At 36.4% G+C, this 17,335-nt stretch overlaps 2 protein-coding genes across 2 annotated transcripts; both read right to left on the reverse strand.

The window, feature by feature from the left end:
* Positions 1 to 2,595: 2,595 nt before the first annotated feature.
* Positions 2,596 to 4,304, reverse strand: LOC148906050 (uncharacterized). Its single transcript, XM_089039377.1, has 2 exons — positions 3,739 to 4,304; positions 2,596 to 3,655 (listed from the first exon to the last, which is right to left on the reverse strand). The coding sequence occupies exons 1-2, from the start codon at positions 3,876 to 3,878 to the stop codon at positions 2,596 to 2,598; spliced, it is 1,200 nt and encodes a 399-aa protein (XP_088895503.1). The 5' UTR covers positions 3,879 to 4,304.
* Positions 4,305 to 6,982: 2,678 nt separating this feature from the next.
* On the reverse strand, positions 6,983 to 8,113 carry LOC148906051 (vesicular inhibitory amino acid transporter-like). The gene has a single exon (XM_089039378.1). The coding sequence runs from the start codon at positions 8,111 to 8,113 to the stop codon at positions 6,983 to 6,985; it is 1,131 nt and encodes a 376-aa protein (XP_088895504.1).
* Between the last annotated feature and the right edge of the window lie 9,222 nt (positions 8,114 to 17,335).

Consider the following 17,335-nt stretch of genomic DNA (forward strand, 5'->3'; position numbering starts at 1 on the left):
CTTGACACTAAAAAGATAAACCAGGCCACGGAAAAACATCAAAGATATGATATGAGTGTCTATAGGGGGAGGGGTGGTCTCAGTCTCCATTGAGTATCCGCGTATCCACTTCAACATACACCTTCATATCTATAGGAGGAGAGGTGGTGTTCTTCACTGCGTATCCATATCAAACTTATTCCATACATTTATGAACATTTGCTCTTTTTAGCGCCTAGGCCTACGCGGACACATTTTAATGTACTGCGCATGCGAATCAATCCCATATATGGATTTTCAAAATGGCGGACACGACTCGTGTAAAACGTGAGTCAAAATTTCCAGTGAGGTATATGCAGGAATTTTCCTCGGATTTTCCTTCAAAGCAAAGAAAATCGTCAAAGAAAGACAATAATCTTTATGACGTGGTAGTAACTGAGGTAGATAAGTCAAAGAAGCGAATAAAAATCCACTATGTTGGGTATAGTACAAAGTATGACGAGTGAAAATCTTTTGGAGATGGAGCAAGCTTTCCCTTTGTTCGTCATGAAAAGCTGAATATACCTTCCGCAGATTCAATTGGAGATAGACAAGAAATATTCCATGGACAATTATATCGGGAAATCAAGAGAAAATTGTTTTCTGGTCGAAGGGATGATCCAGCTGTACGCATAGAGCTTAGGGTTGAGCCAGATGTGTTTGAAGGAGGACTTGCCACAGTAGTAAGAGGTATTAAAGAAAGACAAAAGACTATTTACGGGCTACCATCCAACAGACCCATTGACAATTTCCTTGGTAAAAAGTGGGATGAGCGCATTTTTAATGGTAATGGAGACTTTGCCTTTGTAATTAAAGGAACAGTTCGCTACTGGCTTTCAAAATCTAATCCTATAGTAGAATATAAGTTAATTGGAGATCAATATGTGAAGTCTGAGATTAAAGAAAGAAATTTTATTGTATTTACATTTGTTCGTGGTGATGGAAATCGTTACAATTACAGTACATTTAGTTCATAATACTAGAAATGACTTGAGAAAAAATATTTGATGAAACATAATTACATAATTATAGATAAGAATTAACAACAATGGAATAAGTAAAAATACATTTCTTTGCCAATAATTAATAATTTTGGTATTAGATTATGCTTAATATATACATATTTTTTTAGAGGCAATATAATAGTCTGAAGAAGCAATATTTTTTACTGTTGTTTTGATTGCAATATAGCTCTACATTGATGTTTTGATTTATATTAATGAAGATTCAGAACATCATTTTTGATACAAGGTATGTTTAAATATCTAGCACATTAACTGTTGTGTTAGAATGTTGATCATCACAGTGAATACCCTATACCCAGTGAATAACCTATTAAAATTTTTATTGTGCAATTAGGCATTTTTTTGTCCATACATTATTTACTCTCTCAAGATGTGCACAACAAGTTTGAAAGCCACAGTTTGCACATTTCTCAGTGCAAGTCTTAATATTATGGCAGCTTTTTGAGCAGTTTTTACATTGATATGTGGCTTTAACTCTCTCACAGCCTTCTGCTTCAAGGAAGTGAATTCTGTTTTTCTTTAAAAAGAGTTGTTTCAGAGCAGAAATACCTCTATGATTGGTAGATCTAAAATAATTTTTTGAAGCAGTGTCATTAAATTTTTCCATCCCTTGTTGTGTAAAATATGCGAGATTCTCGTACAGTGATAGGAACTCAGGAACATGGGCATACAGCGCATGCATATAGGGTGTCACATCTTTTGCCTGATACAAAGAGAGAAATAAGGAGAAGAAATTTCTGATTTTGCATTTCAAATTGATAATGCTTTCCTCAGATGAAAATGTAAGTTTGAGGTCCCCTATGATTTCTATGAAATCAATCCAGAGTTTTTCAAGATCATTACATTTGTCATAAAATGGAAGAAGTGTAGAAAAGTTAATATGCTGAAATAAAATAAGTTTTTCAGGGCCAGTTAGATCTCTATATTCTAATTTTTTAGTATCTTTGTTGATTTTCCATGAAAATGATATTCCAATGTTGTTTAGAAAGGTTTCATAGCCTGTCATGTGCTTGTACTTATCCCTTTGAAATCCATTTGGAAATTTTTTTAGCTTGTCAACTGCATCCTGCCTTCTGAGTTCTCTAATCAGTAGCTCAATTAAATTATCTGATATTCTTAGAATAAATGTAAGTTATCAATAATTACATGATCAATAGGAATAAAAGGGAAGAGAGGAACAGCTTTACAATTAAATTTTTTAGACTTGGCATGATTAGATATTTCATCAAGGGATCTTGCTCCTTGCTTTGAATCACTAATTGACCATGTTTTAGTAGTATCATGCCTTTCCATTCTTGGGCACTTGCACCATATGCATATGCATGATCTTGGTTTGCCTTTCCCAACCCACAAACTAAAGCTAAAAATTTCCAATCCCCACCCAGAAAATATTCTATGTTATATGTTATATTATTGACAGTAATTTCTTTTAATTTAGACATTTCATTCGTAAGATCAGAAAGGGATATTCTTAAGTTATCATAATCTTCTTGTATTTTTATGACTGCTAGTATATAATTACCTTTCTCTCCCATAGCAATATCTTTTTCGTTTAAAATCGTATAAGTAATGTTTTCATTTTTAAAGTCCTTCCAACATTAGTCCCATCACCACTGATTTTGACCTGTATGGTATTTCCTTCCAGCAGTTCTCCCTGTTTCTGTAGCCTTTGTATTTGCTCTTCTAAACTCTTAGCAAATTCAATCTGAATACCTTCAGCATCACCAGGGGTTGGCCTCACTTCCCATTGACCATTTAATGCTTGCATCCTCTTTACCATTTTATATTGACATGGAATTTCCTTGGATTTTTGAGCAAGTTCATTCCATGCTTCATTGGAAAGATTGAATTTGTCTTTGATATATAACCAGGTATTCAGTTCCTTGATGTCATCACTAGTCAATTCTTTTGTTGGGGCGTTAGTAAAATCTATATCTTGTTCGTTAGCTAGCTCAAAAGTCTCAAACATTCCGGTATCAGGATTAAAAACTTCAACTTTCGTAGCCATAAAATTATAAAGGCCAAGAAAGGATAGTGTTGTCTTGCATTGTTCTTTCAAACTAGATCTTATTCTTGTCCTTTGCTGTGGGGAGTATTCATTAAAAGTTTTATTATTTTCTGGACCTCTCACTTTGTTTTGTTTTCTGGCAACTTTTAGCGCTATTGCTCTGAATTGCTTCTTATAATAGTTCCTTTGTTTTTCTGTTCTTTTTAAGGCGTCCGTGAGTTTTTCTTCGTGTAGTTTTTTAACCTTTTCTTGGACTAATGATTCTTCAAGTTTTCTTTTTGTTTTCCTTAATTCTCTATTTTCCTCTTTAAGTTTTCCAACATCTAACTCGTTGTAATATATTTTGAACCGATAGGTCTTTCCATTTTTCCACGAGTCTAAAATTTTCTTTGCCAACCTGCCACCGCCTTTTAACCGTGCTGCTTTAACTTTTGCTTGTAAATTGTAAATTTGAGTTTTGATCGCACTGATAATTCTGTTGTTGACGGTGATCCCTTTAAGACCCGATTCGTCCAGAACCTTTTCAACAATAGTCTTCAATGCCGACTCATAGCTTTCTCCACCATCGCGTTGTATTTTTTTCGACAATGTATAAATCAGAAAGCTGAAATTGTAAAATTAGGAAACATATAATTAAAACTATAGTATTCCCGCGCATTTCCAGAAATCAATTCCAACGCTACTTACTTATTGATTTCGTGGAAAAAATGAGGAAATTCTGCTCCTTTCGAACCTCCTTCGGAAGATTGCTCTCCAAGTGCTTCGACAGCAGGGGCAGCGAAGAGAATCAGTACGAGAGAGGCAAGAAGTATAACATTCGAATTCATTTTGACCGCGTAAAATCCTTACGAATGTGGGTCTGTTTTACATCAAAATGCGGGTTTTTCCATATACTAATCAATTCAGCTGCTACCTTTTTGATTGGTTGATTTTGGAGCTATTTATAGGGGTTTTTGTGCACGTACGTGTGCTGAAATACGAGGAAAGCCATACAAACATTGACCTCACCGATGATCAAAAATTCCAAATTGACCGGGGTAAAAAATAATCTACGAGATCCAGAAAACTAAAAACATTGAAAGGAGATGTTATTCTATCGTTTTCCGTTGCTACCTTTTTCATATTGTTAGAAGAGATGAATATATCCAACAAAATGTACAAAAAAATGTTCAAAATTGCGTGTTTGACCGTGATTTAGGAGGGGGCGTGAGCGTCAGTTTCCTTTTGTTGACCTTTTGTTAAGCGTAAGTTTCATATGCGCGTATCCAAATATTTAAAGGAATGGTTTAAAGTACAGGGCATTCGATAGTTGTACAAGGGGGACTATATATGGCAGAGAAAATGAAAGTGATGTTGGTGAAGATACAATTTTGAGTGAAATTGGAAGTGAAGAGTAAGAGGATGATGAAGTCAAAGAAGAAGATAGTATAACAGCTACAAGATCGGGAACAAGGATTTGTGAAAAGATACGAGACTGACTGGCTGTACTACTGATTGTGTGGAGCCCGTAGGCAGGCTAACTGATTGTGGTAAAGTAAGAAATTAGAAATGTCTTCATTGGGGTGTTTTTGTATGAGTGTTCAATTGGAATTTTTTATACTCATATACGCACTGACAGCTACGTTACGGGATATACCGTTTTCGAATCATATGAGAAGCACTCAACTATAATATACTAAATATTTTACTTGATGAAGAGTGAGTTTGAGGTCTAAAAATGCCAGGTTTGGGGGATAGGGGGGTGTCTCAAATTATTAAACTTCTATAGGGGGGTCCCTGAATTTTTTATAATGCAACAAGGGGGGTCCTGCAAGTTCTTTTTTCACAAAGGATAACTTCTCATCAGTCCCCCCCCCCCCCCCCCAACAAGTTTTTGTGAATGCTCCCCTAGTAAAACTCCGCGATGAAGGTCTGCCACGTGGAATTAAAGGTCGCCAACACTTTATTTAAAGATGGAATTTGCTCATGTCCCGATATTTTTATTAAAAAAAGCTAAAGATATAAATTTTTGGCCACATATCTTCAAAGAACATGCACATTCGATTCTACAGCAGCCTGCATGTGAACTCGCACATGAAGCTATTGAACGTCATCCAATCCATATATGGGTACTATTGCGCAATATTTCCATTTTGTCGCGGAAGAAAAAAACAGACGTTTTTTATGACTGGGCTGCCGCAGGCATTCCAGTAAAAACAAAAAAGGCATTTTACGACTGTGATAACACAGGTAAGTAAGCGATTTTCAGCCATCTTTAGCATCGAAAATCGTCCCTGGAGCTCAAACCGATTTTTCCCTTATTCTCGAAAACAAAAAAAGGATTTTTCAAAACTAACCACACAGCGTTTCGTACTTTATCATACATTACTAAAATCCAAAAGTAGAGCGAATTCGAAAATTTGAGCCTTTCCGCCGTGTGTTTGATTTTTACAAACAGTCGCTAAAGCTGGTTTGTGTCTCACGGGAGAATGAAAGACAATTTATGCATGTATGTTTTCTGCCCACTTGGCCTGAAGCGAGGGTTTAAACAGCTCTATTCAATTCATTTCACTGTTCTTTTCCCCTTCAGGTCATTTCGTGCAGAGTGCTAAGCTTGGATAAGCAGACAATCAATCATGATTCCTGTCAAAGTTTGTGAATGGAATACTCTTTGTGTAATTAACAATTATTCGCCGAAGGCGAAGTGATTATCGGGGAATATTTACCGAGACGCAAGACTTCGAGCGGTCAGTCAAGCGAATTCGGGATAGGTCTATTGTCACTTATCTTGAGGCAGCTCAAGGTGAAACTGTAACTGGTAAAAGATAACAAGTCTATTAATGGCCGGTTATGAAGATCTATCTATCCATAATCCTTGGCAGTCGCAGCTCTGTAGCTTTTCAGGTGACTAATAATTTATATCACATTATTGAAACAGGTATATACTTGTGTTGTAGACTCAGTTGTGCATTGCTCATTTACAGCAGTTGTGTTTCCTCACACCTATAACTGCACTGAGTCTGTGTATCTTGCTAGTGCTTATGTTACAAGTATTGAAACAAACGTCTTTTTATTTCAAAAGCTGAAAAAGACCAACCAAGAATTTTGTGGCCCAGCTATAGAATTATTTCCAGAAACGCCCAGCAACAGCAAATGAGCATATTTTCCCCACTAATGTCCCAGACACTAGTATCCTGGTTTGTGAATGACTTTACATTATCACACGGTACAAAAACTACTTATAACAAATACTATTATACCTTTCAATTATATACAGCTTCTCATTAATCCCATATAGGTAACTGTCCAATTATTTTCTTAATTGGACGGGTCTTATCGATATGGGATTAATTAGGCAGCTATATAATTAATAGGTAATGGGATTTCATGCTCCCCAATCAAGAAATAATTAGACTCGAAAAATTCCTCTCACTGCCAAATTGGACTCGCCATGCGGCCTCATCCAATTTTGTCAGTCCTCTGAATTTTCCTCGTCCAATTATTTCTTAATTGGACAGCATGGAGTCCTATTACATATACTTATATAATAATAGAGAATGATTATGTGATTTAGTTATTGCTCTACAATTATATTATTTATTAGAAAACAAGTATATCAGTCCCAATTGGTTGCAATAAATTTTATATAAGTAATCTATGATTATGATTGGGATTTTAAGACGGGGAAACTTGGCCCTTACTACACTGATACATTAAACTCCAGAGTTTAATAATATACGATCCATCCACACAATAATATATTCTAATATAGTATTTATTGCTAGAGTGCATGCCATATATCTGTGAAAACCTTCGTAAGAAATTGCACAAATTGGTAAGTTCAGTAGACTTTAAAACTACAAAACTTTGCACTCGTTTGTACAATTTCTTTATTTTCACGGATATATGGTATGCACTCTACGGGGGGAACACTGGAGGGCTGATATCGACACTAGATCATAATTAAATTTTTCACAACTTCTACCAAACCTAAACTCATACCACCAACACCAAGCGCCATAAAGAAACAATCGATACAGATATGAAACCACCTTAAGTTTTTGTACTTAATAACAAGATGAAAAAGACCAGGAAAGATGAACATAACCATGTATTCTCCGCAACCAGCTACAGCCGCAACAAGTGCAAAATGAGGCAATCCAACAGTAAGTGCAAGAGAAGAAAGAACAATGACAACACGAAAAGATGCGAGGCAGATTTTCGGGTGCACCTTCTCTGTTATTTTGCAGTAAAGTTCTGACTCTTCGAACATTTTTACTAGTATTAAGACAGGAATGGGAAAGGTAACCAACACGCTGACGCTGAAAAAGGCTGCTGTTATCTTGGCAGCTATTCCTGATGGTAAGTTGTTGAGAATGACTTCATTTGTAGCTGAAGTGTAGGTTAAAAATCCTGCCACTGCGAACACTATCTTGATGAATCCACCAGTACAATAGCTTAATACTAGAGCTACGGGCGACTTAGTTTTATCTGCCATCTCTCCTTCTATGGGTATGATAACTGCATGCAAACCATAGCTGAAAACGATGATATTTAGTGCAATCATCGTACCCTGGGTGTCCCAGAACAATGATGAATTAACTTCCCATTTATGGACAGCCTGCAACTCGTACGCCAAACACAGGCCAACCGATCCCGAAAGTGCAAATATACCCACTAAACTAAGCCATGCTATCTTGGATAAGAATTCAAGAAACACGGTTGGAAGAACGATGGCTATCGCTATACATGCCCATTGTGATTCCGATAGGGGAACTCCAGGGAATGTATGGTTTATCAAAGAACTGAACAGAACTATGTATGATACCACGATGGAAAAGAGAAAATAAACAATTAGAACACTGATAACTGTATGTAACGGTGCCCAACAACGGTGGCCAATCTCATGGTAGCTGGATCGCACTCGTATCTTTTCTCCATCTTCATTTGGTTCGTAGAGGCATTCAACAAGAAGGGACGCAGTGTATCCGCTCATGAAAGGGACAATGAATAGTCCAATCACTGCGCTGATTCCTCCTCGATGGATAGTATAAGGAAGCGCTAGAAAACCAACTCCCTCCATGGAATTGAGCAGGTTAAGGGTCGTTTTCCATACACTGCTTTGGTGATTCTGTTCAGTTTTGTTGGCTTCTTCATCACTGCAACATGATTTGGCTTTACCAAGTTTCTGTTGTTCTTCTATCTCTGTGTCGTCAACTACTTTCAGTGGCAAATAATTCTTGTGCTGCAGATTATCCTTCGACATCTGCAAGCATGAGTAAAGACTAAAGTTAGCCTATAAAGTGCTGTATATATTGTATGTTCAGTTCAGGTTTCCTCTATGTTTAGGACACCCCTGTCCATAATGGTGGTTGGTGGTGATGTGTGTGTGGATTAGCAAGTTAAATTGATTTTGTAAAAGAAAATGAAGGCAATACCGACAAAAAGCGTTTACGATGCAAGCCTCTGACCTCGTCAACTGATGTCTCAAGATATTGCGCACAAAAAATTCTATTTTATTTGAATAACTCTGCAAAATTGCTGGCGAAAGTCCTCAGCCAATCATGATATCAGTACATCTTTTTTGCAGAGCTTTGGTCTTGTAAAAGGAGTAAGTTGCTACAAGTGTGAGGCATCCCTAAAAAATTCGAAAGCTGGTTTGTATGGTGGGACATGCAGCAAGTTAAAACGATCCGGCGAACTGCAAATAAAAAACGAGTTGATGCATGCAGCAACTAGCTCGTTCCTTATTTGCAGCAACTCGTCCAACATGCAGCAACTCATTTCTTATTTACAGCAACTCGTTTCTTATTTGCAGCGACTCGTTTCTTAATTAATTTGCAGCAACTCGTTCCTTATTTGCAGCAACTCGTCCAACAACAGCAACTCATTTCTTATAGTGCAGCAACTCGTTTCCTATTTGCAGCGACTCGTTTCTTAATTAATTTGCAGCAACTAGTTTCTTATTTGCAGCAACTCGTCCAACAACAGCAACTCATTTCTTATAGTGCAGCAACTCGTTTCCTATTTGCAGCGACTCGTTTCTTAATTAATTTGCAGCAACTCGTTTCTTATTTGAAGCAACTCGTCCAACATGCAGCAACTCATTTCTTATAGTGCAGCAACTCGTTTCTAATTTGCAGCAACTCGTTTCAATTATTTGCAGCAACTCGTTTCAATTATTTGCAGCAACTCGTTTCAATTATTTGCAGCAACTCGTTTCCTATTTGCAGCGACTCAAGAGAGCATAAATGAGAGAGGGAAACTTCTTATTGTGACGTGCGCAATGTAAATTTCCGGTTGGGCTATTTTGAGTAGTTGACGCACAGGAGTAGGGTAAGGCGAAATCCGGCTATTAAAAATAGGCCAACCTGGAATCTACATGGCGCGCGCCACATTCAGAAGTTCCATCTCTTATTTATGCTCTCTTGAGTAAACTTAGTCAAACTGTTGAATATACAGTCAGTTCAAAAAACGTTGTCGTCGACCGGCTCAAGCCTACGCGATTGGACCGAAAGGGTTTATTTGACTAGTTATGCCTGGTTTAATAATAATAATAATAAAGATAATAATAATAAAGATAATAATAATAATAATAATAATAATAATAATAATAATAATAGTAGTGCAATTATATAGCGCATATCCAAATGAATGCTCTATGCGCTATAATAATAACAATAATAATCAAAAACTAATGATAACTAAAAATCAAAATAGTTTTTAAACAGGTGAGTCTTAAGTTGCGACTTGAATTCAAGGACAGTTTGACAGGATGTTAAAGATAGAGGTAGAGAGTTCCAGAGTTCAGGTGCAGCAAAAGAGAAGGATCGTCTACCATACGTTTTCAGATCGTAAATTGGTATTTTTAAGAGAAGAGAGTTTGAAGAACGGAGAAGTCTTGAAGGTTTGTAGGAAGTATTCATACTCTTAATGTAGTGTGGGGACTGATGGTGAAGAGCTTTAAAAATGAGTAATAGGATCTTATATTTTATACGTTCTGATACAGGTAGCCAGTGAAGATTTTTTCAAAATTGGAGTGATATGGTCGTGTTTTCTGGAGAGAGTTAGCAGTCGGGCAGCAGCATTCTGAATAGATTGGACCTTGTCAATAGAATATTTAGGAAGAGCAAACAAAAGAGAGTTACAATTGTCAAATTTCGATGTTATGAAAGCATGAATCAGTTTCTCAGTAGTAGTGAAAGAAAGAAATCTTCGTATTCTGGAAATATTCTTGAGATAGTAGAAAGCAGATTTTGATAGTTGTTTGATTTGAGGAGCCATGGAAAGAGTTGAGTCAAACATTACACCAATGTTTCTTGCAAGGGTGGACGGAGAGATAACATCAGAGCCAAATTGGATTGGAGGAAAGGATATTTGATTGTTGAATTTTAAAAAGAAGTAAAGAAGTTCAGTTTTATCTTTGTTCAGTTTCAGCTTGTTGATAGACATCCAATTATCAACATCCATAAGACAGTTGTTTACTCTTTGCAGGATTAATTGCATATCATTATTATCGTTGTTAGCAGAGAAAGTTGTATATATTTGTGTATCATCGTCATAAAAATGAAAACACATGTCATGCTGTTTTAAAATACTAGAAATCGGCGAGGTGTATAACAGGTAAAGAATAGGCCCAAGCACTGATCCCTGGGGTACACCAGAGTACTCTTTGTAGACTCTTTGTAGATGATGACACACCATCAATGTTGACAAACTGACGACGGTTAAGGCCGGTTTAGACGGTACGATTTTCGCTTACAACTATCGTATACAACACGCTCGCGCCATCCTACAACTCGAGTCGTAGCGTGTAAATCAAGCCTACAACTCGCCTACGACAGACGTGAGCGTGTTGTATACGATAGTTGTAGGCGAAAATCGTACCGTCTAAACCGGCCTTTAGAGAGATAAGACTTGAACCAACCAAAACAGTCCCACAGATGCCAAATTTGAATTTAAGACGGTGTAGAATGATATCATGATCAACAGTATCAAAGGCATTTAATGGATTGTTTCTCGCCATTATTATCTATACTATAGTGCAAAAAAAAAAACAAAAAAAACCGTGAAACTTTAGTAATAAATACTCAAATTCCATATTTTTCTATTGTTTAATTAGCACTATTTTGTACTATTTAGTAATTCGTGTTTCACGGATGAATTGTTTGCGCTCTACTTGCGGGAACAATTAATTCAGAACGAATATTTAACCGCTTAAGTGATTTTTTATCCCTATTCCTTTTCGGTCCAGTCGCGTAGGCTTGAGCCGGTCGACGACAACGTTTTTTGAACTGATTGTATATTCAACAGTTTGACTAAGTTTACTCAAGAGAGCATAAATAAGAGAGGGAAACTTCTTAATGTGGCGCGCGGCATGTAGATTCCAGGTTGGCCTATTTTTAGTAACCGGATGCAGTTTAAATTTCGCCTTATCCTACTCCTGTGCGTCAACTAGTCAAAATAGCCTAACCGGAAATTTATTTACTATTTTAGTTGACGTTTTCTGGTAGAGTGACCACAGTAAATCCGTGAAACTAAATAGCGCAATTTCATGTAATTAGTATTTCACGGATTGTTTGCACTCTAAAGTGAACCCCCGGATTAGCATGACCAAAATTTGGCGCGCTTTTTACAATTCAACAGTGAGACTAAATGCATACTAACTCGAGATTTTGCTCATCCCGAGGTTTATCATGAGGATCACTACAAGAATTTCTGAAATACTTGAAGAACTTTTAAGAATCACTGTCCATCGCAGCTCCTTGAAATATTCTCGAGTCATAAATCGTGTGACGGCCGAAGTCAATCCGCGAGCGCGTTCGAAGACTGATGATTAATGGTTTAGAAAAGACCAAAATCCAATCAAAGTTTTGAAACGGCAACCGCGATATAACGGTTCATTTTAAAATAAGTTAAAGTTAAAGTCATTACCTTCCTGACGTGGTACACCTCGTGCGACCTTTCACTTCACGATTATATATGCAACTAGAGTGGGCGGGTAGAGTGGTTTCCATAAACCCATGAATGTGTACTAACTAGAGTATAATTGCCTGATAAACACAATAGAAAACAAAAGAATTAAGAGCGACTGTCTGTAAAACCTATCAGGTCCTTCAAATCCATCACGTGCATGGATCTTTGTACCACGATAAAGAAACACGACAACTAAAAAGCGCGGGCACGGTTTTGATTTGGGCCCTAGGGGAAATCGGGGCTTGTATCGGTGGCTGGTGACTCGAAAGTTTATGCTACTTCAACAGCCACACACACATATAATATTTTTGACTACTTATTTACCAAGTATAAAGAAAACGTACTTTAATTTTGTAATTATAATTGTATTTATTGTGTGTGAATAAACTTGAATAAACTTGAAACTTGAAACCAAATACAATGGATATATATGTTTATTATAATTACTCTGCAAAAAAGGGTTGTACGTGTGATCACATTCTCTAAGTGGGATGCTCATACACAACCAATTTTTGCCAATCTAGGTTTATCAAAATTCACAGATTTAATTTTCTTTTCAAATGCCATATTTATGTTTCAATTTAAAAATAATCTTTTACCTAAAGCCTTTGATGGTTACTTCCAGAGTGTTTCTTCATCACACAATTATAGAACAAGACTAGCAAGTAAGTCAACTTTTAGAACTCCTGCCATTAGAACTAATTATGGAAAATTTACTTTAAGCTATATTGGTCCAATCATTTGGAACGACATTGATGAAAAAATCAAATCATTATCTCTTAAATCTTTCAAAATAAAAATGAAAATTTCCTGTTTACAAAATATTAATTTCCTCCAGAATATCTAATAAGCATAATGTATAATTATAATTTATTCCATGATTATCTGTTAATTTTGTCATATTTTTCTGTATTGGATTAACAATATATATGATATCTAATATAAAAAGATTCAATCGTTTTTCATTATAGATCGATAATAATTATATTACATCCATATTTTATATCTATAATTATAAAATTACATTGAATAAGTATTTCTATCATTCTCTCAATGCAATAATGCATCTATATTATATTCTTTATCTGTATGATCATATACTAGAGTGCAAACAATTAATCCGTAAAATATATTTCAGGAGTTGCGATGGAGAGTGATTTTTAACAGTTCTTTAAGTATTCCAGCAATTCTTGTAGGTCATCCTCATGATAAACCTCGGGATGAGCAAAATCTCGAGTTAGATTGCATTTAGTCTCACTGTTGAATAGTAAAAAGCGCGCCAAAATTCGGTCATGCAATTAATCCGTAAACAATAGAAAACAATGGAATTTGCATGAAATTGTGCTATTTAGTATTACTAAATTTTCACGGTTATATTTGTTTATATTTGTTATATTATACTATATATGATTTGTTCTTTATTATCATTTATTACTACGGCCTACCATATCTCAATTATTCTTAGCAGCTACTCAGCTAGATTAGTCTAGCTATTCTGAGTTAGCTATTACCAATACCTGTTCCAATATTATCTTGTAAATAAATTTTGAAAATTATGGTAATAAAGCTCAATCAATCAATTAGTGGGCGCGGGGTTTTCGTGTTTCTGTGTATATATGTATATATTATACTTAATTTTCTTCTTTCTTATATTTTTACTTTTAGGCTCTTAATCGCAGATTTTAGTATAGATTTCATTTACATTTTCATAGATTTTATATTTCTGATCACCGGTTCGCACCAGCTGTTCTATCGTGTCTAGCTGATCGGTTTTTTAAGGCCCCGTCCACACTTTGCGGATAAATTTGAATCCGCAACTTTCACGTAGCGTGCGTTGCATCCGGAATTTTCTGTCGGACTTTACGAGTAAACATTCGGAGGCACGCAGGCTACTTTCACGCCGAAACCGAAAAAAAAGTTTTCCGTCCACACATGAAAACGGATAGAATGTTTCGCGTCCACACTAGTCCGAGAGGCGGCAAAAGCGCCTCATTGCACATCTGAGCATGTGCATCGAAGCTGAAATTGAGCCCGAGGTGAATTTTTAGCCTTCCCGCCATTTCCCATGACAATCATGGCGAGAAGGCTAAAAATTCACCTCGGGCTCAATTCTTTCAATTTGTTCCACTCTAGAGACCGTATTCGAATAAACCATTTCACAGATCCCGCGGCTCAACCTCAGCCTCGTCAGCGTGTAATATATTCTTTAGAAATTGCCTATGACATGTGTGCCAATTGTTTGTTGATGTGTAAATTCCTTTCATTACTGCGGACTGTAGTCAAATTCTAAAGAATAATTACACGCTGACAAGGCTGAGGTTGAGTAACGGGATCCGTGAAATGGCCTATTGTTCCGGATTCGCCCGGACTAGTGTGGACGGTAGGCCTAACCGAATAAATAAAAATTTGGATTCACATTTATCCGGCATAGTGTGGACGGGGCCTGAACCAGAGTAAATAAAGATTGAGCATTTCCACTTTTACCAGATGTTTTCCGATGGGAGAAGGTTGTACCATTTGCAGAAAAACCGGAATTACCGGAATTTTACCGATCTAATGGTAAAAAATATAGAACACTGAGTTTTAGAAGTAATTTAGAAAATTCGTGGTCGTTTTGTATCGGTAGATATAGATCCGAGCCGAAAGCGACCACTCTTATATGGAGGGGAGTTGGTAACGTCACCTTGCATACATAAAAGCACGTTAAAACTAATAACAATGATTTATTCATGGTTAAATTAAACATCAGTTGACTACTAGTGCTGAACCAGTCACGTAAATATATCAGAGAAACTTTAAAAACCAAATTCGAAAAACTACCTTTACTGCTATTGAAACATTCACCATGGTGACCTACAGGATTAAGCGGTATCAATGTGAAAGTTGAAGAGAAATTGATTAATAGTTTATAATATAGGGGCGCCTACATCGTTACCTTGCATCATTAACTATGCTTATCATACCACACACTCATTTTTACGTCTTTTGGTGCTTCAAAAATATTACCGAATCCAAGAAATTAATACTTTAAATCAGAGTATTAATAAATGAAAACTGATGATTTTAGACTTTTATCTTTAAAGTTGTAAAGTACGCACTGGTTGTTAGGACCATAATAGCTTATACCAAAAACATGTCTTCAGATGCGCACGAAGTAAGTTACGACATATCAGAAGCTTGCTTCACAAAATATATATATACATCAACTGTTTGTTAATACATAGATAAATTCACCAGTTTTCTCAACTTAATGCTCACAAGCAGCTGAGACTGGCACAAAAGCTTTTGGTTAATTAATCTTTCTTAATTAAACTTACCTATTTGGCGATTTGGATCTAGATACTGACCTAGAAATAATATACGCATTGTCTTAGGGTTAATCAATAGTTTTTTTCCCAAAAAAAAAACGGCGTCATGCGAATTGGCAAAATATAGTCTACACACCTACCTCAGAGAAGATTCACCGCAACTCTCCGTTATTACTCAGCATGGTGAAATGTTTTACATTTTCGCATTGCATGTGATTGGATTAGGTCCAAAGCTCTGACAGCTAAATGACACGCACGGATACTATTATGGGCCCGCAAACCGAATGTAGTGTGACAAAAATAAGTTGCAACAAAATTTCGAACGACAGTGTTAAAAGCCGTTTGTAGGCAGAGCGATTATGCCATACTCATCAAACTCGCACGGCTCGCTTTAAAATCGAAATGCTTCATTTAAAACGTAAATACAGGCAAATATTTGCTCAAAACCTCTTTTATAATTGCTGTACATTTAATAATTTATCGACATTTTTTAATGAATCACCATTTTTTGAAGAAAAATTAAAGGAGATCAAAACGCTTCAAACGGCAAAGATCGGAATGTGCGTAGCAAATTATTTATTTATTTTGCTTCTTAAACAGTTAATATAAATACATGAATATAGGCTATAAGACTATATTGTCATGCTGAATGAATCCGTAATTCTGACGAAAAGGGGTTGGAACGTTCCACCAACGTTTGGTGTCCCCATCCCAGTTTCTCCGCCGCAATACAAGCTGTGATTACGAAACTTGGCAGGGATGTAGTCACGTGCCCTGTCAGTCACCCCAACGATTTTGGATGCATGACGTCACATATTACGTGACTTGCTTGTGTCTTTGTAAGTAGGTTATGGACGGTTTATCGTCATGGTTTAGCCAGAAAACGCTACGTACAGGTCACGTGACATGTCACATGATATGTGACGTCATAAAGCCTAGTTTAGAGTTCATTGAGAAGGCACTTGATTCATATGGTAAGTTAGGCTGATTTTTCTTCAAGATTCCATCGGAATTGGTATTCTTTTCGTTCTTTAGTATTTTTTCAAGTTCTTCTTTTGTCGTTTATTATTTTATTGAAGAAATCATTTTGTCAAGTTGACTGTTATTCATGTGCCCTTAAAAATAATGATTTTTGTCTTCGTTCAAATCAAAATTAAAACTCGAACAAACCTTGTTATGCTTTCTATGTTCGTTTTAATAGCATTTAATCTGACTGTTCAGTGAACATGAATGAGAATGAAAGGGAGCATTCACAAAAACTTGTTATTGGGGGGGGGGACTGATGAGAAATTGGGGGTCCCCCCAAAAAATGAAGATATAAAAGGGGAGTACTTGACACTAAAAAGATAAACCAGGCCACGGAAAATTATCAAAGATATGATATGAGTATCTATAGGGGGAGGGGTGGTCTCAGTCTCCATTGAGTATCCGCGTATCCACTTCAACATACACCTTCATATCTATAGGAGGAGAGGTGGTGTTCTTCACTGCGTATCCGCGTATCCAAATATTTAAAGGAATGGTTTAAAGTACAGGGCATTCGATAGTTGTACAAGGGTGACTATATATGGCAGAGAAAATGAAAGTGATGTTGGTGAAGATACAATTTTAAGTGAAATTGGAAGTGAAGAGTAAGAGGATGATGAAGTCACAGAAGAAGATAGTATAACAGCTACAAGATCGGGAACAAGGATTTGTGAAAAGATACGAGACTGACTGGCTGTACTACTGATTGTGTGGAGCCCGTAGGCAGGCTAACTGATTGTGGTAAAGTAAGAAATTAGAAATGTCTTCATTAGGGTGTTTTTGTATGAGTGTTCAATTGGAATTTTTTATACTCATATACGCACTGACAGCTACGTTACGGGATATACCGTTTTCGAATCATATGAGAAGCACTCAACTATAATATACTAAATATTTTAATTGATGAAGAGTGAATTTGAGGTCTAAAAATGCTAGGTTTGGGGGATAGGGGGGTGTCTCAAATTATTAAATTTCTATAAGGGGGCTCCTGAATT

The sequence above is a fragment of the Actinia tenebrosa genome, unplaced genomic scaffold (assembly GCF_029948245.1).
Source record: "Actinia tenebrosa isolate PJP-AT-01 unplaced genomic scaffold, QUT_ActTen_1.0 PGA_scaffold6__47_contigs__length_16458017, whole genome shotgun sequence".
In the NCBI taxonomy this organism is placed as follows: Eukaryota; Metazoa; Cnidaria; class Anthozoa; order Actiniaria; family Actiniidae; genus Actinia; species Actinia tenebrosa.

Excerpts from the sequence above, each read along its gene's own strand:
- LOC148906050 (XM_089039377.1), bottom strand. The coding sequence starts at position 3,878 with ATGAATTCGAATGTTATACTTCTTGCCTCTCTCGTACTGATTCTCTTC. Across the intron at positions 3,656-3,738 it reads TTTTTCCACGAAATCAATAA|CTTTCTGATTTATACATTGT; the intron begins GTAAGTAGCGTT and ends TTACAATTTCAG.
- LOC148906051 (XM_089039378.1), bottom strand. The coding sequence starts at position 8,113 with ATGGAGGGAGTTGGTTTTCTAGCGCTTCCTTATACTATCCATCGAGGA.